Source organism: Salvelinus namaycush, chromosome 34 (genome assembly GCF_016432855.1).
Source record: "Salvelinus namaycush isolate Seneca chromosome 34, SaNama_1.0, whole genome shotgun sequence".
Lineage (NCBI taxonomy): Eukaryota > Metazoa > Chordata > Actinopteri > Salmoniformes > Salmonidae > Salvelinus > Salvelinus namaycush.
Window position 1 is genome coordinate 12,990,501 of NC_052340.1, and position 25,826 is coordinate 13,016,326.

Below are 25,826 nucleotides of genomic sequence, written 5' to 3' on the forward strand. Positions count from 1 at the left end.
TTGGACGCAAGCCTGATAAGCGGTACATCCAACCAATAATAAAAATGCAGTGCTAAAATAACTTTATATACAGTATGTGTGGTAACTCACCCCTCACATCAGCAATGTGTTGCACCCACCCACTTGTGTGACGCTTGGAAGGCATTTGGTGTCAGAATGTTCTTCACACATTAGCTATCACAATGATAAGGTGTGGAGTGATTGTGACCTATTTAAGCTGAAGTATGCTCAAACTAGCGCAGAGTTTGTCCTAGCCAGGTCACATGGTGTACAGACCAACTCATCTCACTTCCCATCATTCGCTGCGCCTTCACACCACGCTGCTCATTGGTAAGCAAATGCTCCTGCCACCTGTCTCTTCTTGACCGGTGTTTTGGCCCACTGCCCCACAATTTACTGCTTGCTTCTACAGAACCAAGTTGGTCATCTCCCGCTCGTATAGTGTATGTGTAGGCAGTATAAATAGTGAGCAAGTCCTCCGTTTCTCTCTGTTTGCCATACTGGTGTGTGACTCAGGTTTGTGTTGCTTGTGCATTTTCCATTTCACAGCCTGTGCTTGTTTCAGGAGGCAGGGTGCAAACCCACTGTAGCTAATAACAAACTTTTAGTAAATTTCTGTCAAGAAGAGAGACATGTAAGCCCAGTTAGCCTACCTATCTTAGCTAGTCTGTAGTTTCAAATGGAGGTCGCTAACGAACGGTTTCAACGGTTTTATTTTTCTCTATTCTGGGACAATGTGGACTGTCCGGACTTTCAATGTAGCAGAGGACTACAGAGGCGATGTGTCTACTCTTAGCAAACAAGTAGAGAACTTACACAGGCTACTGGGGAATCCACGTCCGCCTACTTTCTCTTCTACTCCAGTAACTGGACGCTGCTCTGGCCTGGTGGGAGTGTTGCCACCGTGTCGTCTATCCAATTTAATTAGTAGGATGCCTCTAGATGACTTAGTGGATGTTCCTATTCTTGACCCTGCCAACCAACCATGGAGGCACGTCACTCGCCGTGGAAGTCCCACAAGGAAGCCACTGTTAGCGTCACCTATGCTATTAATAGTTTTATATCTAGCTATCTTTTTGCTAGATGTGCTCATACCCATACGGGTATTGCCAATAGTTATTTTGTGCATATTTACCTGAATTCCACTATTAGCTCCACAACTTTAAATCTAATCAAGAAGCCTTTTGTGGCTAGCTCATCCAGTTCTATTGACTCTTGTGTCAACATGGATCCTCCAGCTGTTTTCAAATCTCACAGAGGGCTTGGACTGTTACATATAAATATGTGAAGCCTGATGTCTAAACTGGACTTTCTAGGTGTCTGGGTGCATGACACTAGCCCTGATGTTCTGGTTATCTCAGAGACCTAATAATTTGATTATGGATAAGGATGTTGCCATTGCGGACTACAGCATTTTCAGATGTGATAGACCAAAAAAGGGAGAGGGCTGGCTATTTTTGTAAGATCTTTTCTTATGGCATCATGCTCTCTTAGCATTTCTGTCCCCAAAAATGTGAGCTACTGGTTATAAGTGTCCATAAGCCAAAAATATATATATATATTTATTGATGCAGTCTACCGCTACCCCAGCCACAACCAGATAGGGTTATAAATCATTTCTGATTATTTATAACCCTATCTGGTTGTTTTAGGAGATCTTGATTGGCGTACACATGCCTCAGATCTGTTTAAGAATATCTGTCTTGAGTTCAACTTGACTCAGCTGATAATGAAACCCACTCGGATAAATGTAAAAAACCTTGATTGACCTTATTCTGACTTACCATCCCCATAAATATTTGGTTAGTGGTGTTTTTGCTAATTATATCAGTGACCACTGCCCTATTGGCCTTCCTGTGACATCGGCTGCTGTAGGTGTCCTGGAGGGCAGGCAGTGTGCCCCCGGTGACGCGTTGGGCAGACCACACCACCCTCTGGAGAGCCCTGCGGTTGCGGGCGGTGCACTTGTCGTACAGGCGGTGATACAACCCGACAGGATGCTCTCAATTGTGCATCTGTAAAGGTTTCTGAGGGTCTTAGGGGCAAAGCCAAATTTCTTAAGCACCCGAGGTTGAAGAGGCACTGTTGCGCCTTCACCACACTGTCTGTGTGGGTGGACCAATTCAGATTGTCAGTGATGTGTATGCCGAGGAACTTGAAGCTTTCCACCTTCTCCACTGCAGTCCTGTCAATGTGGATAGGGGCGTGCTCCCTCTGCTGTTTCCTGAAGTCCACGATCAGCTCCTTTGTTTTGTTGACGTTGAGTGAGAGGTTATTTTCCTGGCACCACTCTCCCAGGGCCCTCACCTCCTCCCTGTAGGCTGTCTCGTCATTGTTGGTAATCGGGCCTAGTACGGTTGTGTCATCTACAGAACTTGATGGTTGAGTTGGAGGCATGCGTGGCCATGCAGTCATGGGTGAACAGGGAGTACAGGAGGGGGCTGAGCACGCACCCTTGTGGGGCCCCTGTGTTGAGGATCAGCGACGTGGGGGTGTTGTTTCCTACCTTCACCACCTGGGGGCAGCCTGTCAGGAAGTCCAGGACCCAGTTTCACAGGGCGGGGTTCAGACTCAGAGCCCCGAGCTTAATGATGAGCTTGAAGGGTACTAGGGGCGGCAGGTAGCCTAGTGGTTAGAGCGTTGGACTAGTAACCGAAAGGTTGCAAGGTTTAGCTGACAAGCTAAAAATCTGTCGTTCTGAACAAGGCAGTTAACCCACTGTTCCTAGGCCGTCATTGAAAATAAGAATTTGTTCTCAACTGACTTGCCTAGTAAAATAAATAAAAAATGGTGCTGAAGCTATAGTCAATGAACAGCATTCTGACGTACAGTTGGAAGTTTACATACACCTTAGCCAACTAAATTTAAACTCAGTTTTTCACAATTCCTGACATTTAATCCTAGTAAAAATTCCCTGTCTTAGGTCAGTTAGGATCACCACTTTATTTTAAGAATGTGAAATGTCAGAATAATAGCAGAGAGAATTATTTATTTCAGCTTTTATTTCTTTCATCACATTCCCAGTGGATCAGAAGTTAACATACACTCAATTAGTATTTGGTAGCATTGCCTTTAAATTGTTTAACTTGGGTCAAACGTTTCGGGTAGCCTTCCACAAGCGTCCCACAATAATTTGGGTGAATTTTGGCCTATTCCTCCTGACAGAGCTGGTGTAACTGATTCAGGTTTGTAGGCGTCCTTGCTCGCACACGCTTTTTCAGTTCTGCCCACAAATGTTCTATAGGATTGAGGTCAGGGCTTTGTGATGGCCACTCCAATACCTTGACTTTGTTGTCCTTAAGCCATTTTGCCACAACTTTGGAAGTCTTTGGGGTCATTGTTCATTTGGAAGACCCATTTGCGACCAAGCTTTAACTTCCAGACTGATGTCTTGAGATGTTGCTTCAATTTATCCACATTTTCCTTATGTCATCTATTTTGTGAAGTGCATCAGTCCCTCCTGCAGCAAAGCACCTCCACAACATGATGCTGCCACCACCATGCTTCACGGTTGGGATGGTGTTCTTCTGCTTGCAAGCATCCCGCTTTTTTCTCCAAAAATAACGATTGTCATTATCGCCAAACAGTTCTATTTTTGTTTCATCAGACCAGAGGATATTTCTCCAAAAAGTACGATCTTGTCCCCATGTGCAGTTGCAAACCGCAGTTTGGCTTTTTTATGGCGGTTTTGAAGCAGTGGCTTCTTCATTGCTGAGCGGCCTTTCAGGTTATGTCGATATAGGACTCGTTTTACTGTGGATACTTTTGTACCTGTTTCCTCCAGCATCTTCACAAGGTCGTTTGCTGTTCTGGGATTGATTTTCACTTTTCGCACCAAAGTATGTTCATCTCTAGGAGACAGAACGCGTCTCCGTCCTGACTGGTATGATGGCTGCATGGTCCCATGGTGTTTATCATTGCTCCCAAGGATGAACCAGACTTGTAGAGGTCTACAATTTTTTTTTCTGAGGTCTTGGCTGATTTCTTTTGATTTTCCCATGATGTCAAGCAAAGAGGCACTGAGTTTGAAGGTAGGCCTTGGAATACATCCACAGGTACACCTCCAATTGACTCAAATGATGTCAATTAGCCTATCAGAAGCTTCTAAAGCCATGACACCATTTTCTGGAATTTCCCAAGCTGTTTAAAGGCACAGTCAACTTAGTGTATGTGAACTTCTGACCTACTGGAATCGTGATTAATTGAAATAATCTGTCTGTAAACAATTGTTGGAAAAATTACTTGTCATGCACAAATTAGATGTCCTAACCGACTTGCCAAAACTATAGTTTGTTAACAAGAAATTAGTTTTAATGACTCCAACCTAAGTGTATGTAAACTTCAGACTTCAACTGTATGTAGGTATTCCTCATTTGAAGTGGGTCTAGTGTGTAAGGTAGAGGTGATATGATCCTTAACTTGCATCTCAAAGCACTTCATGATGACAGAAGTGAGTGCTACGGGGCGATTGTCATTTAGTTTAGTTACCTTTGCTTTCTTGGGTACAGGATCAATGGTGGACATCTTGAAGCAAGTGGAGAGACTAGGATAGGGAGAGATTGAATATGTCCGTAAACACTCCAGCCAGCTGTTCTGCGCATGCTCTGAGGACATGGCTAGGGATGCCATCTGGGCCAGCAGCCTTGCGAGGGTTAACACGCTTAAATGTTTTACTCACGTCAGCCATGGAGAACGAGAGCCCACAGTCCTTGGGAGCGGGCCACGTCGGTATCCTCCTTAGCTTGTTTGGGAGCAAGATGTTGGGGTCCGTGACGTGGCTGGTTTTCCCTTTGTAATCCGTGATTGTCTGTAGACCTTGCCACATGTCTCGTGTCTGAGCCGTTGAATTGCGACTCCACATTATCTCTGTACTGACGTTGTGCCTGTTTGATTGCCTTACGGAGGGAATAACCACACTGTTTGTATTCAACCATATTCCCAGTCCCCTTGCCATAGTTAAATGCAGTGGTTCACGCTTTCAGTTTTGCGCAAAACAATTCCGGTCAGACCAGCGTTGAATAGACCTTAGCACGTGTACTTCCTGTTTGAGTTTCTGCCTATAGGATGGGAGGAGCAAAATGGAGTCGTGACCTGATTTTCCGAAGGGAGGGCGGGGGAGGGCCTTGTAGGCATCTCAAAGGTGAGTCGCAGTGGTCTAGTGTTTTCTCTAAGCGAGTACTACAGTCAATGTGTTGACAGAACTTCGGAAGTGTTTTCCTCAAATTTTAATTTGTTAAAATCCCCAGCTACAATAAATGCTTCCCCAGGATATGTGGTTTCCAGTTTGCATAAAGTCTAGTGTAGTTCCTTGAGGGCCATTGTGGTATTGGCTTGAGGGATAATATACACGGTTGTGACTATAACCGAAGAGAATTCTCTTGGGAGGTAATACAGTCGGCATTTGATTGTGAGGTATTCTAGATTGAGGGGAACAAAAGGACTTGAGTTTCTGTATGTTATCACAATCACACCATGAGTAGTTAATCATGAAACACATGGCCTCCCGAGTGGCGCAGTGGTCTAAGGCACTGCATCGCAGTGCTAGCTGTGCCACTAGAGATCCTGGTTCGAGTCCAGGCTCTGTTGCAGCCGGCCACGACCGGGAGACCCATGGGGTGGCACACAATTGGCCCAGCTTTGCCCGGGTTAGGGGAGGGTTTAGCCGGCAGGGATGTTCTTGTCCCATCGTGGGCCAGGCGCAATGCACGCTGACACGGTCGCCAGGTGTACGGTGTTTGTTCCGACACATTGGTGCGGCTGGCTTCCGGGTTAAGTGAGTAGTGCGGCTTGGCTGGGTTGTGTTTTGGAGGATGCACAGCTCTCGACTTTCACCTCTCCCGAGTCCGTTGCAGCGATGGGACAAGACTGTAACTACCAATTAGATACCATGAAATTGGGGAGAAAAAGTGCTAAAAAATAATAATATTAAATCATGAAACACACACCACGTCTTTCTTCTTCCCGGAGAGTTCTTTATCCCTGTCTGCGCAATGAACTGAGAACCCAGCTGGCTGTATGGACGGGGACAGTATAGCCCGGGAGAGCCATGATTCTGTGGAACAGAGTATGTTACAGTCCCTGATGTCTCTCTGGAAGTAGATCCTCGCCCTGAGCTTGTCTAATTTATTGTCCAGAGACTGAACATTAGCGAGAAATATACTCCGAAGCGGTGTATGGTGTGCATGCCTCCTGAGTCAGACTAGAAGTCCACTCCAAATACCTTTTCTCCGCTGGTGGCATCTTGGAGCGGCCTCTGGGATAATTTCAATTGCCCTGGGGTGTACAAACAAAGGATCCAATTCGGGAAAGTCGTATTGCTGGTGAGTTACCGCAGATTTGATATCCAAAAGTTATTTCTGGCTGTATGTAATAACACAAAAAATGTTCTGGGCTAATAATGTAAGAAATAACACACACAAAAAAAAAATACTGCAAAGTTGCTTAGGAGCTAGAAGCAGAGCTGCCATGTCTGTCGGCGCCATCTGAAGACCATGTTATATCCTGTTGAATAAGCTATCCTCAATAGGGTTGGGTACTGATGCTTGCCGATGGTTTCATAATTATCTCAATGAACTCAGGCCATCAAGGTAGATGGGGTCAAATCGGATATCCTTGAGTTACATAAAGGAGGTTCGAAACTCGGCCTACTACTGTTTACAATCTATATAAATAACATTGGTAATGCTGAAAAAAAAAATCTAGATTTGTGTGCAGATGATGCAGTGTTGTATTTCATTGTGCCATCGGTTGGCCAAGTCTCTTCATATTTTCAAGCTACTACACAAATATAGCGAGTTTTCTTGTGTTTATCATGCAGCACTCATGCAGAAACTTCCTATGCATCTATCATCATTCATTAAATTTAGACTTACAAATGACCATACCTGGCCTCAGGCTTGAATAACACTGGAAGCCCCTTTGGTCTCCACAGAGTTGGGTAAAGCTGCTTTCAGTCTCTTTGCGCCATTTATGTGGAACAACTTCAGAGCTCTCTTAAATGAGATGTTCTAGTCTTTTGGTCAGTTCAGAGTAATGACCGGAGACCTCTATGTTGATAAATGTGTCTGTTTTCTTAATATGTTTGGTAATTTTGTATATTGTATGTTTTTTATGTATTTATTCAGGACTCATCTGTAAAAGAGACCCCAGTCTCAGTATTACTTCCCTGTCAAAATAAAGGTTAAAGCCTGGTTCATGTCTTGGATTCTTCCTAGGTTCCTGCCTTTCTAGGGAGTTTTTCCTAGCCACCGTGCTTCTACATCTGCATTGCTTGCTGCTTGGGGTTTTAGGCTGGGTTTCTGTATAGCACTTTGTGTAATCTGCTGATGTAAAAAGGGCTTCATAAATACATTTGATTGGTCTGAAAGAACTCCTGGGCCTGCCCAACTCATATCATACTACCTTAATAGTATAGCTTTATAAAGTAGCCTAATGTTATTCTATGAATGGCATATTAATAGCATAACTAGAATAATATTGTTATAGGTTTGGTTGTTAGTGACGTTCTATTGTCCTGTCTTGTAGTGGGGGCTACATAAACAACTACTATGAGTTTGTGGGTGTGCGGAGCTGCGGTGATGTGCTGTCCCTGTATGGATTAATCTGGGTGCTGACCAGCCTCAACCTGGTGGCCTTCTTCCTGGGTATCCTTACCACTGCCGTGCTGGGAAGCATCAAGGACAAGGTGAGAGACACAGGCTGCGGCAAAAACTACACGCTAATGTACTTGTGCAATACTTAAAGGTTTGTGGTGTATAATCAGGAGTCTTGAGCAGTACTTGCAGTTCAATCATATCCAGGTCTTATTCCATATTGTATTAAACTTAGGGAAAGGGATTGTGAAAAATAATCTAAATCAAGGTGGCATTCTCTTGCCCTGCAGGGCTGCTCTCCTCCCCATGCCAAACATTCTTCTCAGTAGACCACAGGTCTGTGGCAACGGCTCCTTATGAGCGATGTTGGGTGCGGGGCATAACCCGCCTTTAGTGGCGCTCTCCACTGCTGTGGTGCTGAAGCGTCATTCCTCTCCACTGTCCGTGGTTCTGGAATACTTTGGTACGTTATTTATATAGGCTCATTCTCAGAGCTCACAGGTTAACATTGCCTCGATTCAATTTGTAGCTCTGAAGATCTGAGCTGTAGCGCGATATGAATTGTTAGATACTACTGCACTGTTGGAGCTAAGAACACAAGCATTTCACTACACCTGCAATAACATCTGCTAAAGATGTGCATGTGACCAATAAAATTTGATTTGATTGAAATTTAAAGATAATTTTCAATTGAGCCAACATATGCAGTGTTTACCTTGAATGCAGTCTCTGCGAACACGAGAACATTGCCTTTAAATTTCTATTGCACTGTAGTGCAGATCTTCAGTGCTACGGATTGACTCAAGGTCATACTGTTCTTCATTATAGGGACATTTTAGGGAATTTAAACTCGAAATTCAAAGTTTCTCCGATGTTTTCAGGTTGTGTAGATCCAGCTATGTGCCTCCCTAAATGAATATAATAGATAAGAAAAACAAATCTGGAAGTTACATGGAGCTTATGTTTTCCATTTGATATAGCTGAATCTACAAAAGAAGACCTGGGACATGGACTTGTCCCAATAGAAGACGTCTGAGATCTGAAAACATAACTCACTTTAAGTACACTATACGTGTTTGACGCCCTCTTCCCTATATATTGCACAACTTTTGACCCGAGCGATGAAGGATCTAGAGTATGGGTTTCTAACCTCTTGCTGCTCCAATCCCTTTAGCGGGATCATTTTCGTCTACATCCGTTAAATTGCAGAGCGCCAAATTCAAATGAAATTACTAAAAATATTTAATTTTCATGAAATCACAAGTGCAATACACCAAAACACAGCTTAACTTGTTGTTAATCCAACCGGCGTGTCAGATTTCAAAAAGGCTTTACGGTGAAAGCAAACCATGCGATTATGTGAGGACAGCTCTCAGCAGACAAAACATTACAAACAGCTAGCAGCAAAGTAGATTGGTCACGAAAGTCAGAAAAGCAATAAAATGTATCACTTACCTTTGATGATCTTCGTATGTTTGCACTCACGAGACTCCCAGTTACACAATAAATGTTTGTTTTGTTCGATAAAGATTCTCTTTATATCCAAAAACCTCCATTTGGTTGGCGCGTTTTGTTCAGTAATCCACAGGCTCGTGCGATCACGACGGGCAGACAAATTCCAAATAGTATCCGTAAAGTTCGTAGAAACATGTCAAACGTTTTTTATAATCAATCCTCAGGTTGTTTTTACAATAAATAATCGATAATATTTCAACCGGACGGTAGCCTTTTCAATAGAAGAGAGAAAGAAAAGGTCTCACTCTCGGCGCGTGCGCATGCACAAATCTGTGGACATCTGGCTATCCACTGACGCGATGTGATCATTCTCGCAAATTTTTCAGAATAAAAGCCTGAAACTGTCTAAAGACTGTTCACACCTTGTGGAGGCCATAGGGAAAGGAATCTGGTTGATATCCCTTTAAATGGAGGATAGGCTTGCAATGGAAAAATAGTTTCAGAAAAATAGCACTTCCTGGATGGATTTTCCTCAGGTTTTCGCCTGCCATATCAGTTCTGTTATACTCAGACAATATTTTGACCGTTTTTGGAAACTTTAGAGTGTCTTCTATCCTAATCTGCCAATTATATGCATATTCTAGCTTCTGGGCCTGAGAAATAGGCAGTTTACTTTGGGCACGTTTTTCATCCAAACATCAAAATACTGCCCCCTAGCCTAAAGAGGTTTCTTTAAGTGCTTGGAGGCGAATCACATAACTGTTACTTGATTGCACCTATAATGCTATTAATGAGACCGACTGGTGTTTATACAGTAGAGTACAGTAAGTCCATACAAGGTGTTCCGTATCTAGCTGGGTTCCAGAGGAGTGGAGGTGAAGCCTCTGTTGACAAACACAGCAAGAGATAGGAGTTGTGGAGAGTAGCAGAGGTATCAAATTACAGGCAATTTCCCAGATGATATATCATGATGACTCCTATGGACATATGGTGTCAAGATGAAACAACAGTGTGAGCCGGTAGTGGTGTGAGCCGGTAGTGGTGTGAGCCGGTAGTGGTGTGGGCCGGTAGGGGTGTGGGCCGGTAGTGGTGTGGGCCGGTAGGGGTGTGGGCCGGTAGTAGTGTGGGCCCGGGGAGCGGTTAAACTTTGAGTCTTTCTTCTGTTATCATTGTTTTTCTGCTATAAAATCGTGCAAATACTGCCAGTGTTTGTTTTAGCCTGCCTGGAGTGCAGGGTTGATTGTTTTGGGAATATTTTATTGTTCCATTAAGCCAGGCAAGCTCAATCAAGCACAGATCAAGTATTTACAATTATTTCAAATAGTATTTGAACCCAGGTCTGTCTGCTATAATATCTGAGCAAAGCTTGAAGGGGTGGATGGTTGCTAGGTAAGGCATATTCATACTTTCCAGATCAAAACAAATAGAAAAATGTATATTAGTTACCCAGCAATCCAGATTCTAAATGTCACGATTCACTAAAGAGGAGAGATATCTCTCTGGCGATCATCCTACGTTGAATGTCCCCAGGCGAAACAGAATAGTTAACCGTTCCTGATTGAATTAGGGATGTGTGGAGAGGAGCTAGCGGGGAGAGAGAAGGGGCATATGTTCTGTGTTGCAGCACGATAGAGCTGGGAGACACAGCAGGGCATAGCCCAGGAAGACACACATCAACGTCAGAGATAGTTGCTTTGTTTTTTAAAAATCTGATGATGGGTGATGGGACGGATGTGGTCAGAGTTGGATGTGTGTTCATCCATGTGGCAGACCGCTGACGTGATCACATTGGGCCACATGGTTCCTCTCTCAGGCCAGGCCTGGGATTTGCCCTCTTCTGGGAAAGAGAGTGAGGAAGCCTATTGACTTGAGATCACACGATATTAGGGCTGAATAGTTGCCTACCAGAAATGCGTTGAATTTATGAGGTTGTTGCTCACGCCATCTTCATCTCCCAAACAATCCAAGTACATTTTTTTTGGCAGATGAAAGCTGAATAATTTTTATTGACATCATTTTAGCTATCTAGCACAAGCCTTATTGTGTGTGTATTTTGTGATCACATTTTGTTTCATAATACACACAAGAGAATCACAACACACTCATTACTTGTAAGAATTACCACTAAACCAACATGTGTGTGTCTTTTACAGAGGAGCAGCTCAGTGACCCTGTCGTCATCGCATTTCTCCGAGGGGGGATTTCGCTGCTCCCCCACTGCCCCCCTGCTGATGGACAACACCAACACAGGACACAAACACCTCTACCCGGTCAGTCTCTCACACACTCACTTGTCTCTACCCGGTCAGTCTCTCACACACTCACTTGTCTCTACCCGGTCAGTCTCTCTCACTCACTACCGCCTTAACGGCAGCCAAAAATGGAGCCCACAAGGTTTTCCCAGGACGCCAAAGATGTATTTCAACAACAACCTCTGTTTCGGTCTTGGGCCTAAGAAGTCCTGTTATTGGTCTAGTAAAACTAAAGGAGAAAGAAAGGGGTGAAATACTGTACATTGGATGGAAACTCACAGATGTTCTGTGAGGACTCCCTCTGCCATCCCATATTGCCCTGCCGCCCTCCCGTAATCTGCCCACCGTCTACCTTACCCTCTGTATTAAAACAACTATTTAACTACTGGCTGCTAGAAAGACAGAGAGCACCAAGTAGCCCTATTAGATCATGCCAGGTGTATGCCTCAGCAGACCAAACAAGAACGGCCTCCAACCAATAAACCCCCAGAGAAAAATAACTTGTCTGAGAAACATTAGGAAGTAGATTAGTTATAATTGGAACAAATTAGCAAATTGTGAATACTGTTTAGCTGAATCCAACTAACCTTAGTGTTTTTGTTCTGCCTTTCAGAGAGCCTCCCAATACTTTGCCCCAGCAGCGGGGACGGAGTTCCCCCAGAGTGATTCGTCAGTACCCCCCGTCCAGACCCCAACCCCCCTCTATAACCTGCTGCCGTACAAGCCAGAGCTTTTCTGTCTGAATTAACCTCCCTACTCCAGCGTTAAATTACCAACTTGTCATACAACTACGGCCAGGAGTTTCCTCCAGACTCTCCTGGCCCTAGAAGTCACATGACATCTAGGGGGATTAGTATTTTGGAGTTTGTTTTGTAAGAGTTATGTATGGTGTACATGAAATGTAAATATTTTGAGCAATTTCGATTGATTTGCCCAAAAAATGTATGGCTTATGACGTGCTTCTACTATCTAGGAAAAAGGTTAATTATTTAAGACCTTTTTTTGAAATGTACAATTTGACAAAATACATTTACTTTTTATTCTACATCTTAAACTCAACTGTATCTGCTAATAAAGTAATGTTGGCTAAGTCACTTTTTTCTGATCAAATTGACTTACTGTTTTTGGTTGTGCCAAGCTGCCCACACACACACTCGTATTCAATAGAGATGTTGCCTGCCTGGCCTCCTCATTGCCTTAACATTGTTTACCATTGGTCTCACTAGTAATCTACCCCAGGATAATTTCGTTTGGGCCCAAAACTCATTAAGCAACAAGAAATGTGTTATTTCTTTGAACTCAATAAGCATAGAGAGAGAGGGGGATGTGTCCGAAAATATCGAGCCCCTTGCCAGACAATGCATACCTCAAACTTCTGTGTTTTTTTCTTCCTTTTATAAAACATGTTCGCAATGTTCTTCCCCTGGTTACAAAAACACAAGGGTACAGAGCTGAGACAATTCCCCAACATCATCTAAGATGTCTCCTCTGACTGACAGAGCTCCTCACACACACTTTTTGTTTTAAGGAGCGAAGACAAATTCACAAAACCTTCCACTCGTGAGGGCTAAAAACCAATAAACCCAAAAGTAATTTGCTTGCACAATTAAACAATTGTGGAAATGTACAAGACAGAAGATGGTGTAATTATCTGGAGTTTCTTTCCAAGTAAAACACCAGATTCAACAAAAACTCACCAGGGGTCAAAGAGTTTCACAGGACAAAAATAGACCACAAGAACACTGGCTTAGTCTCTTTCTTAGGCAACTGTGAAAATCTGGGTTCAAATACTTTGCACGTTTACTTTAGCCTGTCTCGAGGGCCAGATCGGCAGGCTTTGCACCTTTTGCGACTGTTCTATTGGTTCAATTGCGCTAGGCAAGCTCAATCGAGCTCAGCTAAAGCATTTTAAATTATTTAAAATGGCATTTGAATCCAAGTCTGCAACTGTATATGAGAGCTTCTGTCTGGTAAGATGATGAACTCCTTGTTTTTTTAGTGTTCATGCCCCTCATGTCAATGATGATTATAGAGTAACTGTTCTAAGGCTCTTCTGTCTTGCTTAAGTTATTTTCATAGGAAGTATAACGTAATACACAGAGATCAAACTTGCATAGCATCCATACAATACATTAAGAAATGGTTCAGGAACTTATCAGTGTGAGAAAGAATACAATGTTTTTGACCATTTGGACAGCTTTGGGGGAAGTTACAACATATATGTAAAAAATGCAATGCTACTCAATTAGCTATAAAAAGCAGCAAATGCTTTATTGCCATTCGCACAGACTTAACAAGAGTGGACATGGTAATTCAGCTGTACTGTTTAGCTTTACCTCCTTAGAGGGGAATTCTGCTGGAAATTACAGAAACAATATGCAGCAAATAAAGTGAAAGAGGCCATGTTACAGTTTTGCAGTGAGGTACCAAGTTTGCCAAAAATGTATGCAAAACGATCTACACAAAGAAAACGCAATTCTTCTCTTGTTCTTCAAATGAACATCCCTCACATGTCAGATGCTTCAATACAAATACAATTAGAAAATACAATGTTACTGCATTCTGCAGTACTGTATTACATCTTGTTACATAGATAGCCACATGAGACAGTAAAATGTTGAGAGACAGACAATAGCCAAACAGAAAACAGTGTAGCCTCATGTAGCCTTGTGTAGTCTTATAAGCAGTGTCGGGTGTAACTGCGGCTCCTTTACTTCCCATCTCGGATGTCGAGGGCGGCAGGGCAGCTGTGAGAGCGGACATCCCCGTGTTTGACCTCTGCCAGGTCAAGGTCAACGTTGACACCCTGGATCTTGGCCTGGAGACAGCCGTGGAAGCTGGACAGACCCTCTGGACACAGTCAAAGGTCAGAGATAGCCCCAGTTCAAGGGATTGAATTGTGCTTCTTTCCTTCCTCCCTTCCTATAAGTAATCACTGATGAGAAATGACTGGACAGGTGAAGGCCACATAGGGCAGCTCTTTGTGACAGTATTTGCACGATTTCATAGCAGAAAAACAATGATAGCAGAAGAAAGACTCGTAAAGTTTAACGGCTCCCCGGGCTAACACCCCTACCTGCCCACACCCCTACCTGCCCACACCTCTACCGGCTCACACCTCTACCTGCCCACACCCCTACCGGCCCACACCCCTACCGGCCCACACCTCTACCTGCCCACACCCCTACCGGCTCACACCACTACCTGCCCACACCCCTACCGGCTCACACCCCTACCTGCCCACTCCCCTACCTGCCCACACCCATACTTGCCCATACCCCTACCTGCCCACACCTCTACCTGCTCACACCCCCACCGGCTCACACCCCTACCTGCTCACACCCCTACCGGCCCACACCCCCACCGGCCCACACCCCCACCGGCTCACACCCCCACCGGCTCACACCTCTACCTGCTCACACTGTTGTTTCATCTTGACACCATATGTCCATAGGAGTCATCATGATATATCATCTGGGAAATTGCCTGTAATTTGATACCTCTGCTACTCTCCACAACTCCTATCTCTTGCTGTGTTTGTCCTCAACAGAGGCTTCACCTCCACTCCTCTGGAACACAGCTAGATACGGAACACCTTGTATGGACTGTACTCTACTGTATAAACACCAGTCGGTCTCATTAATAGCATTATAGGTGCAATCAAGTAATAGTTATGCGATTCGCCTCCAAGCACTTAAAGAAACCCATACTCTAGATTCTTCATCGCTCGGGTCAAAAGTTGTGCAATATATAGGGAAGAGGGCGTCAAACACATATTGTGTACTTAAAGTGAGTTATGTTTTCAGATCTCAGACGTCTTCTATTGGGACAAGTCCATGTCCCAGGTCTTCTTTTGTAGATTCAACGATATCAAATGGAAAACATAAGCTCCATGTAACTTCCAGATTTGTTTTGCTTATCTTTTACATTCATTTGAGGTTGAGCAGGCACATAGCTGGATCTACACAACCTGAAAACATCGGAGAAACTTTGAATTTCGAGTTTAATTTCCCTAAAAAGCAATCATAATTTAAAGGAGGAAGAAACGCTTTTTCTTAAATGGTTTACATCCGAATGTAGTCACCCATTTTTATTAGCTATATGTTGCCATATGACCTGGAAGCATATGGTCATTCACCTTTATTTAACCAGGTCGGCCAGTTGAGGACAAGTTCTCATTTACCACTGCGACCTGCCCAAGATAAAGCAAAGCAGTGCGACACAAACAACAACAACACAGAGCTACACATGGAATAAACAAACGTACAGTCAACAACACAATAGAAAAAAATCTATATACAGTGTGACATTAGCTTATCTGATTTGTGAGGTGATCCAGGAAACATGAATATAGAGGACAATTAATAGTGGACGAGAGGAGAGGATTCTGGGACATGGTTTGTGGAAAAGAATGAAAAAAGAAGAATGAGGTGAAACGAAGGAGAGAGCTGAAAAGAAGAGAAAGGTTTGAGGGTGAGAGAGTGTGGGAAGAGTAGAATAGTAAAAAGGTGGGATGGGTCCGCACTTAAAAACATGTTGCATTAAGCTTACTTCATTTTAGATGTTTTTATTTTCACTGCATCAGGGATAGCGTACACAGACGTTTCGGCTTTGCGGCCTTCGTGTGTAAGAGTAGAATAGTGAATGAGTAAGAGGATTAGGATCAGTTGATGTGGGAAGACAGCACGGATAAGATTGGAGGAGAAAAGTATCAGGCCTAAAGTAGTGCACTATGTAAGGAATAGGGTGTCATTTGAGACTCAGTGCTCACCTGGCCCGCCCCCCAGGTACACCCTGCTCCCTGGTTGGCTCAACACCCTCTTCAGGAGCTCGTAGTCCCCATCCGTCAACCTCATGGTTGCCTTGGTTACGCCCATGCCAATCACTAGCTGGCCTGGCCTCACCTGCAGCTGCAGGAACTGACTCTCACCTGAGCAGAGTGTCTGAGGGTAGCTGCGCGACCAGAACAGAGTCCCCCTCAAACGCAGCATCAGTTCCTAGGGCACAGGAAACCCAAACCATGGATGAATCCAAACTTATCCAGGAGAGATTGTTTTTGCATTATATCACCCCATAAGTTAATGCTTCGTTTAGGGTTTTAAAAGACCTCCACTGGCCGGACAAATTGTCAACACATTGTCATATGGAAACAAATTTCATAAGGAGTGGCAGCGAATGCCAGATCAACAATCGGTATCAACAGAACAATCTGCAACAGGAAACAGCAACACATCTGTTTGTGCCCTAGACAGACGTAAAAGGTCAAAGTCAGGGGTTATTCCACACAGCACAAAGAATGTGTGTTGAAGGCCAACAGAGATCTATTCACATAGATATTTGGGGGGATTTCCAGTAGTTAAAACATCTAAAAGTATGGCATGCTGACAGTGACAATTTCAACAAAGCCTCTTTTGGAAAGTTTGACCTCTTCCTGCTTGGCATTTGGCATGACATCACAACATGGGAGCATTGGGCTAATCAAGTCAGGTCCCAGACTCAACGGAGGCAGGAGTGTGTGAGTGTGACTTGTTTGTGACCTGCTGCTGTGTGTACAGTATGTGTATGTGTGGATGTGTGTTTGAGTGACCCGTGTGAGTTTGTGTGTGAATGAGAGTGTATGAGTGTGTGTGTCCATGCGTGCGTGTACAGACCATGTCTTTGCCATTATGCCATTCTTAAAGATCATAAGCATTTCCAAAGCAGTAATAGTGAAGGAATGAGAGAAGATAAAGACTATAACATAACAAAGTGCTGGTCCAGATCAGTTGGGTCTTGAGGCTGTATAGTTGCGGTGTGTTACCTGTGAAGGGTGGTTGAGTTTCAAGGAGAGGATGTAGTCGTTCTGAGTGTCTACCAGAATGAAGAGAAAGCCTCTGGCTGAAACCGTTCTGAGAGCTAGCTCCACAGAGAGAGTCCAGTCTGCACCATCTGGCTCAGCTGAAGAGTTTCCCAGCAACACTGCAGACACAAAGACAAACATAACATACATATCACTCTGCACCCTAATCTATGCACTTTCTTGTTTATACAACCATGCAGTGTTCCTTTTACAGACCATTGAATGTCTTCACACTTTTTACTTTACTGACAAAACAAGGAAAGCACCAGATTCAAGTACTTAAACTTCAGCTTCAGATGTTATTGAAGTAATGGCAAGAAGGCAATACCATGGGACAGTAGCTACAGTACGGGAGCATGTGAGACTGTCTGTGGAGATGGCAGGCAGCCTAGCGGTTACTGGCGTTGGGCCAGTAACCGAAAGGTCGCTGGTTCAAATCCCCGAGCCTGCAGGTGGAAAATCTGTCGATGTGCCCTTGATCAAGGCACTTAACCTTAATTGCTCCTGTAAGTCGTTCTGAATAAGAGCATCTGCTAAATTATGTAAATGTAAATGAGATGGGAGTTAACCAGGGATTCATTCTTAAAAGGGGTAGGTTTCCACATTTTTAGCCACAATCTTAATTGTTTTCTTCCCGCAAGAGTTCTGTGTTCCTCTTAGAATTCAAATACAGGCTCTACAAAAATCCCTGTGAAGAAAAAGATTAATGGAATGGGAGTATAAAAACTATGAAAAACTAAAACTACAAGTTGAAAACTTCTTTACCAAAATCTTTCATTCTAAGTCCAACACATGTCTTTTGGCGTGATATTGTTGTCAATATTGCAATATGTACAATTTTGAAACAACTGTTTCCAACATTTTTCAGTCCCAAGTTTTCATTGTTTCATTGTTTAATTCTAAGACCAACAAATAACTTATATTAAGGTAAACTACCGCTAAATGTTTCCAGGGACGTAAAATATAGGGCCCAGAATTTTTCCCTGTCATGGTGCGTGGACAGAAAAAAATATTGTCCCATGTCATGTGACGGGGAAGTGAGGTGGCCTACCTAGAGAGCTGAAACCAACAGAGCCGACTCCAGTAAAGTAGGACCCGGGGGCAATATGTTCCCAGCACCTCTGCACCTTGGAATCCTGCAGGGTCCGCTCTAGGATGCTGGAGTCCTGTCTGACCCAGTCCCAGCTCCGCATGCAGCCATCCAGAGGAGGGTTCAGCTAGACAGACAGACAGACAGACAGACAGACAGACAGACAGACAGACAGACAGACAGACAGACAGACAGACAGACAGACAGACAGACAGAAATGGTATAGAAAAACAAGCCCCATGTGATTGCCCTTCACTACATAGCCCTGCTCTTTCTTGTTTGTATTTGTCCATTGCAAAATAGTCCAATTCAGATTATGAGGGACAGTGGGTGCATTCGAAGAACAGAGACGTGCTGTTTGTGTTGGGTATAAAATATAGTAAAATTATAAGAATTGCAGTTCATGCTCCCTCAGGAGTGGTTGAACTCTGAGCTCTGCTTTGATCTGTTGTTCTCATCATGGTGAGAAAGTTGGTGTGCCAGAAAACTGTCTCAGGATGTGCGGTCCAGCTGTGAAAATCATTATTAGAGTTGGCGAGAGCACAGTGGTTATCATTGCACACGGATTAGATAAGCAAATCTCACGTTAAGAGAACCAGCCAGATTCATGGTTAACTCCCATCTCCACAGACAGTCTCACATTCTTCCATATAGTTAGTGTCCCACTAGCAAGCCTTCAATGTTCCACCCCATGCCCTCCCTCTTCTGCAACCCAGGCCATGTCCCAAATGGCACCCTATTCCATTTATAGGTCAAAAGTAGTACACTAAATAGGGAATAGGGGGTAATTTGGGACGTAACCCCTGTGTAATTATTACAATGGTTCCCAAGCCTTCTGCAGACAAACATCTTCCCCCATAAAGCTCCCTCTTCAAATTCTACCCCTTCACTTGCTCTCTCCATGCCCCACCACACTCCCACCCCATCTGTAACCCTGTGTTTTATTACTGTTGCTCCGAACCATGGAATGTAAAGGTCCTAACCTTTACTGTGCAGACCCAAAAACCGTCAAAAACCTCTCACAACATGCTAGCACTACCCATTCTAATTATCTCTCACCCCCACCTCCAGCCTGTCTGTAACCCTGCTGTGTCCCTGTTAGGTCCTAACCCCTCTACAGACCCACATTCCTTCCCATTGGTCCTCTCACATGCTCCCATTCTGCTCCCTGTCAGTCTGGTGGGGGGAAACAGGACTTAGACTCACCCCCAGGGTAACGCCGCTATCTGGGAGCAGGTCTCCGATAGAGATTCTCAGGACGCCGTTGCCTATCTCGGCCCTCTGGCTCTCAGCAGACTGCTGCACTGTGACGGCTGTCTCCGAGCCAACGCGTACAGCCACAGTTCCCTCATGTTTCATCACTGCAATCTGCATCCACGAACAATGTACAGGTAAGATTTAGAGTTCCAGACACTTGTAGAATTTATGCCAAGGTGCATTGAAGCTGTCGTGGTGGCCCTAGGCCCTACAAAGACACTATATGTTGGTGTTTCCTTTATTTTGGCAGTTACTTATACATGCCCCACATTATAATTATGTTATTATGGTTACAGTGGCTTGCAAAAGTATTCACCCCCTTGGCATTTTTATTTTGTTGTATTTGATTTACACAACATGCATACCACTTTGAAGATGCAAAATATGTTTTATTGTGAAACAAACAAGAAATAAGACAAAAAACCTGAGAACTTGAGCATGCACAACTATTCACCCCCCCAAAGTCAATATTTGTAGAGCCACCTTTTCAGCAATTACAGCTGCAAGTCTCTTGGGGTATGTCTCTATAAGCTTGGCACATCTAGCCATTGGGATTTTTGCCCATTCTTCAAGGCATAACTGCTCCAGCTCCTTCAAGTTGAATGGGTTCTGCTGGTGTAAAGCAATCTTTAAGTCATACCACAGATTCTCAATTAGATTGAGGTCTGGGCTTTGACTAGGCCATTCCAAGACATTTAAATGTTTCCTCTTAAACCACTCAAGTGTTGCTTTAGCAGTATGCGTAGGGTCATTGTCCTGCTGGAAGGTGAACCTCCGTCACAGTCTCAAATCTGTGGAAGACTGAAACAGGTTTCCCTCAAGAATTTCCCTGTATTTAGCGCCATCCATCATTCCTTCAATTCTGACCAGTTTCCCAGTTCCTGCCGACGAAAAACATCCCCACAGCATGATGCTGCCACCACCATGCTTCACTATAGGGATGGTGTTCTCGGGTGATGAGAGGTGTTGAGTTTGCTCCAGACATAGCGTTTTCCTTGATGGCCAAAAAGCTCAATTTTAGTCTCATCTGACCAGAGTACCTTCTTCCATATGTTTGGGGTGTCTCCCACATGCTTTCTGGCAAACACCAAACGTGTTTACTTATTTTTTTCTTTAAGCAATAGCTTTTTCTGGCCACTCTTCCGTAAAGCCCAGCTCTGTGGAGTGTACGGCTTAAAGTGGTACAGATACTCCAATCTCCGCTGTGGAGCTTTGCAGCTCCTTCAGGGTTATCTTTGGTCTCTTTGTTTCCTCTCTGATTAATGCCCTCCTTGCCTGGTCCATGAGTTTTGGTGGGCAGCCCTCTCTTGGCAGGTTTGTAGTGGTGCCATATTCTTTCAATTTTTTAATAATGGATTTAATGGTGCTCCGTGGGATGTTCAAAGTTTTGGATATTTCTTTTTTTATAACCCAACCCTCTGTACTTCTCCACAACTTTGTCCCTGACCTGTTTGGAGAGCTCCTTGGTCTTCATGGTGCCGCTTGCTTGGTGGTGCCCCTTGTTTAGTGGTGTTTCTGACTCTGGGGCCTTTCAGAACAGGTGTATATGTATATATATATATACATACACTGAGATCATGTGACAGATCATGTGACACTTATATAAAGTCCACCTGTGTGCAATCTAACTAATTATGTGACTTCTGAAGGTAATTGGTTGCACCAGATCATATTTAGGTGCTTCATAGCAAAGGGGGTGAATACATATGCACAGCACCACTTTTCAGCTTTTTATTTTTTTGAAACAAGTAATTTTTTTCCATTTCACTCCACCAGTTTGGACTATTTTGTTTATGTCCATTACATGAAATCCAAATAAAAATCAATTTAAATTACAGGTTGTAATGCAATAAAATAGGAAAAACGCCAAGGGGGATGAATACTTTTGCAAGGCACTGTAAAGTATAGCCTACTGTCACAAAGTCATTTAGAGGACACGGTTCAGGACTTCACCTTCTTCCACTCCCCGTCACTGATCTTGGACCCAGAGGTGACGAGGACCTGTCCATCCCCGCGGCTCGTCTGGACGCTCAGGTTCCCACGGATCACAGCAAGCAGGAAGTAGTTCTGCTGCCCGCCGATGTCCCCAAAGAATATCACCCCCTCAGGGTCCAGAGTACGCAGCTCAAACTCAGAGTCAAAGCTACAGATGGACGGAAAGAGACAGACATGTCAAAACACACTGATCATCAGAACAGCGTTACATCTTATTGAGCATACACTGAGTGTACAAAACATTGATCTGGGAGGGGTTGAGTGGAGCTGAAGAATGGGATTCATAACAAGATAACTAATGTAAAATATACTGTGCCCGTAAAATGTATATAGGTTCAGAACTTTTGTGAAACAGCACAGTTAAAAATATATGGCAAATAGAATGAACGCAGATAGATGGGAGGGGTTGATGGTAGCTGAAGGATGGAATTAAAAACAAACAAAAGATAACTATCGTAAAATACACTGTGTCCGTAAAATGTATATAGTATGTATAAGCTGGAAGTAGAAGCCTAAGTTTTGTTGTCCATTAGTTTACTCCAATTAAGGGAGGGGTGGTAGGGTTAGGGGAAAATAATAAAGGAAAATATATTTAAATAAGATACACACTCACACCAAAAAATATATGGGGGATTGGACATGATGCTACAATCTATCTGCAGTATTAAAGCTACCCCCTAAAAAAAAAAGAAGCTCTTTCCATGACATAGACTGACCAGGTGAAAGCTATGATCCCTTATTCATGTCACTTCAATCAGTGTAGATGAAGGGGAGGAGACAGGTTAAAGAAGGATTTTTAACCCTTCAGACAATTGAGACATGGATTGGCAAGACAAAAATGGAAGTTTGTTTGAACAGGGTATGGTAGTAGGTGCCGGTTTGTGTAAAGAACTGCAACGCTGCTGGGTTTTTCACACTGAACAGTTTCCTGTGTGTATCAAGAATGGTCCACCACCAAAGGACATCCAACCAACTTTCCACAACTGTGGGAAGCATTGGCGTCAACAATGGGCAAATATCCCTGTGGGACGCTTGACACCTTTTAGAGTCCATGCCCCGACGAATTGAGGCTGTTCTGATTGCAAAGGGGGGAGGGGGAGGGGTGCAACTCAATATTAGGAAGGTGTTCTTAATGTTTTGTACACTCAGTGTATGTAAATGAGAGACTAGGTGAGACCTGGTTCAGTCAGTGTGGTTCAGCCAGATGTGCCCGGCTGGTTAAATGTTCTGAAAGGAGAGTGCTCAGTGGTGTCATGATCTCTATAGCCTACCTGGTCAACTCTGTGACCTTGTACTCCAGAATGGGGACATTCCCCACAGAGCTGTTCCCAGTGTACAGGAGATGTGAGGACCTGGACTCGACAAAAGAGTAGCATTCCGGTGATGGCTATGGGGTTGAAACAGCACAAAAATACTGTTCATGTAGGCAAACATTGTGATGATAGGAAAGCTAGCTAAACCAACAAGAGAGACATTTAAATAACCAAACAATTTCTAACAATTGCTGCACTAATTAGAATATGGAGGAAAAACCTGTGCAAGTGTACTCACAGTAACTGTGTTAGCGGGGTTGGCCAGGTTACTTTCTAAATGTAATCCGTTATGGTTACTAGTTACCTGTCCAAAATCAGTAACCAAATATTTGGATTACCCAAACTCAGTAACGTGTTACTTTTGTATTACTTTCCTCTTAAGAGGCATTAGAAGACAAAAAAGATCCATCAAATGCATTTGGTGTCATCCTAGTGGTCTCTGATTTGTGGTCACACTCGCTCAGGTGGAACAAAGCTAAAAACTTGCACATTTTTTCAATGCTCAATTGAATGTCATTGAGAAAACAGAAAAGTGTAATGTATTTTTTTTAAGAAGTATTCGTCTAGTTTTTCAAAAGTATCTGTAATCTGATTAAAATATTTTTTCTGGTAACGTAACTGATTCCGTTTTGTAATCAGATTATATGCAATCAGTTACTCCCCAACCCTGTGTGTTAGAGAGTAGAACCGTATAGTAAAATAACGTCATTGTGTCGCCTCTTACCTCCAGTGTCCGTTCAAGCGTTGGATGAACCCAAATCCCTAGGGTCAGCAGAGCCACCACAAACCTCTTCAATGCAAACATGATCTACTAAGGTCTACTTCTTTTCACAGTCCTTTGGGGTGCTTGCTTCTCTTAACCAGACGTTCCTTATGGGGTTTATATTCTATACTTGTCAGGGCCGATTCTTTGGTCCTTGTCCCTCGCTGGCCCTCAAGGTTTTGTACTGGGCTGGAGCATCAGCTGATGAAGCAAGAGCTACAGGGAGTCTGAGAAGTCTTAAGAAATCGGTCTCTTTCCCAGAGTTTCACAAACCTGGCCGTAGCAGACACAACAGCAGATAAGAATGGAGACGAGACAACAAAATAAACCATGATTGGGAGGTCACTGTCTGGGTCAAGGAGGTGCGTGTTTGTGTGTTTCAGATAGTGTCCAAACCACAGAAATCATATTACGTAATTATTTGGTCCAAACACAGAGTGGGAACATTGTCACTTTTTGAAGTCATTGCTCTTGGGAGGTTCCATTTTTTTGTTTAAAGCAATGGTCTATTTAACAAATTTGTTTGGTTGACAGAAAAAAAGATGGCGTAGTAGAAATTCAAGTACCTTCCAAATCCATCTTAAGCCATGCTGTGGCATCTTAAAGAGATTTGTTTTACATGTTTTTGATATTACATGCTTCCTTTCATTTGAAAAGAAAGACTGGTATCAATCTGCAGGAGTAGGGTAAACTGTGTGAACTGCAGGTGGAAATTGAGAAGTCTCACGCTAGGTCCTCGACATCTAAGTAGCACATCAAAGCAATGTCAGACGATAGAGACAAAACAAATGAAGAATCTTAGCCAGCAAATGTTACGACTTAAATGACGACTTAATTTCAGTCACAACATTGTTGTGTAAAGAGAATGGTCTGATGAAAGAGAATGGTATTTTGTCTTTACATTGACGAATGTATTAAGATGTACTTTTTGGTCATGGAAGTTATCAAAAGTTACAGTCCAATATGTGCCTTCAGGTGAATGCAGCTGGTGCTTGAAAATGGTACCAGGGCTAAACAATAACATATACTGTTGTACACAGGTGCAGTCCTCGGTTAGGAGGACAGGGGAGGCAGGCTGTCACACTACTCTTCCTCTCTCCCGCTTCTTCTTTATCTACAGCAGGGTCGTCCAAAGTGGGGCCTGCGGGCCAAACATGGCCCTGGACGAAATTAGATTTGGCTTGCCAGAGGATTGTTTTTTTTGTTTTTTTCCCCCAAGCCCAAAAGTTTGGGCACTCTGATTTATGCAAAGAAATTCTAGGGGAAGACACTTAAATCCAAGATGCCACAGATGTTCAAGTCCTTCTTATTGAGAAGATTCCACTGAAGTGGCATCAGAGGCAATTACTGGGAAGTAAAAAATAGCTTTATTGGTTTGTGGATGATTAGTTGTTCGATGTGAAGTGCTGCCAATAGTAAAACCCTTTCCCAAACTAAATAAAACTGTTTATACATCTCAGAGTTGGCTGGGTGACTCCCCAGCTTTCGAACAATCTAATGAAAAGGATAGCAGGTTAGGATTTTTCATCATGAATCTTATTCTGCAGGCAGCTCTGCAGTGGTCAGTAGCTGTCACAGTCACAAAGTCATACAATCTGAACCCAAACCTTAAACTACAACTAAAAAGCTCATTTTTGTTTTCATGAATTTTGACAATATAGAATATTTTGACTTTGCAGCTGGTCCATCTAGCGGAAATTGCTCAGTTCTGCCTCCAGGACAATACTCATCCCATTAAACAGCAACCTGCTAAATAATATAGCCCCTTCTTGTGTACTCCCCCAATGTCTTTTATAGCTTGGTTCCAGATCTGTTTGTGCCATCTTACCAACTCCAATTACCATAGGAAATGGTAAGGCGGCACAAAGAGATCTGGGACTAGGCTAACGTTTCTACTCTCCTCCGCCTTCCCTAGAGCTGACATTTAGTAAAGACCACACACCTGAAGTGAAAGGGTTGGCAACATGTTTATTGTAAATGATTTCAAATAAAAGACAGGAGATAAGATTTGACTTTCTGGTTGTGAAAAATAATCCAAAAATGTTTAAATAACAAAAGCAACAACAAAAATATGTACTCCAGTCCTGTATGCAATGATACGTTTACGGGTTTGAAATACGAAAACAACCGATTCTCTTTGCGGTGATTGATTTTAACATTCGAAAGGCTGCTGATGATGTCATGGCGATGACTTCACAGATACTGTTCACATGAAGGCCTGTCGACTGCTAACCATAACTCTTGACTTCCCATGCTATGTTAAATTATCC

General features: G+C 43.4%; 1 protein-coding gene and 1 pseudogene across 1 annotated transcript; one reads left to right on the forward strand and one right to left on the reverse strand.

The window, feature by feature from the left end:
- LOC120028704 overlaps positions 1-12,402 on the forward strand; it is a 32,700-nt pseudogene extending 20,298 nt beyond the window's left edge.
- A 1,192-nt stretch (positions 12,403-13,594) lies between these two features.
- LOC120028703 (vitamin K-dependent protein S-like) lies at positions 13,595-23,753 on the reverse strand. Its single transcript, XM_038973931.1, has 8 exons — positions 23,518-23,753; positions 22,752-22,867; positions 21,439-21,628; positions 19,435-19,596; positions 18,190-18,355; positions 17,100-17,257; positions 16,071-16,296; positions 13,595-14,149 (listed from the first exon to the last, which is right to left on the reverse strand). The coding sequence occupies exons 1-8, from the start codon at positions 23,596-23,598 to the stop codon at positions 14,010-14,012; spliced, it is 1,239 nt and encodes a 412-aa protein (XP_038829859.1). The 5' UTR covers positions 23,599-23,753; the 3' UTR covers positions 13,595-14,009.
- Between the last annotated feature and the right edge of the window lie 2,073 nt (positions 23,754-25,826).

What these genes read in the sequence shown, in the direction of transcription:
- LOC120028703 (XM_038973931.1), bottom strand. Translation starts at nt 23,598, where the DNA reads ATGTTTGCATTGAAGAGGTTTGTGGTGGCTCTGCTGACCCTAGGGATT. An exon ending in CGCTTGAACGGACACTGGAG is followed by an intron (nt 22,868 to 23,517) that starts GTAAGAGGCGAC and finishes TCAACCCCATAG; the next exon opens with CCATCACCGGAATGCTACTC. An exon ending in GTGACGGGGAGTGGAAGAAG is followed by an intron (nt 19,597 to 21,438) that starts GTGAAGTCCTGA and finishes TCGTGGATGCAG; the next exon opens with ATTGCAGTGATGAAACATGA.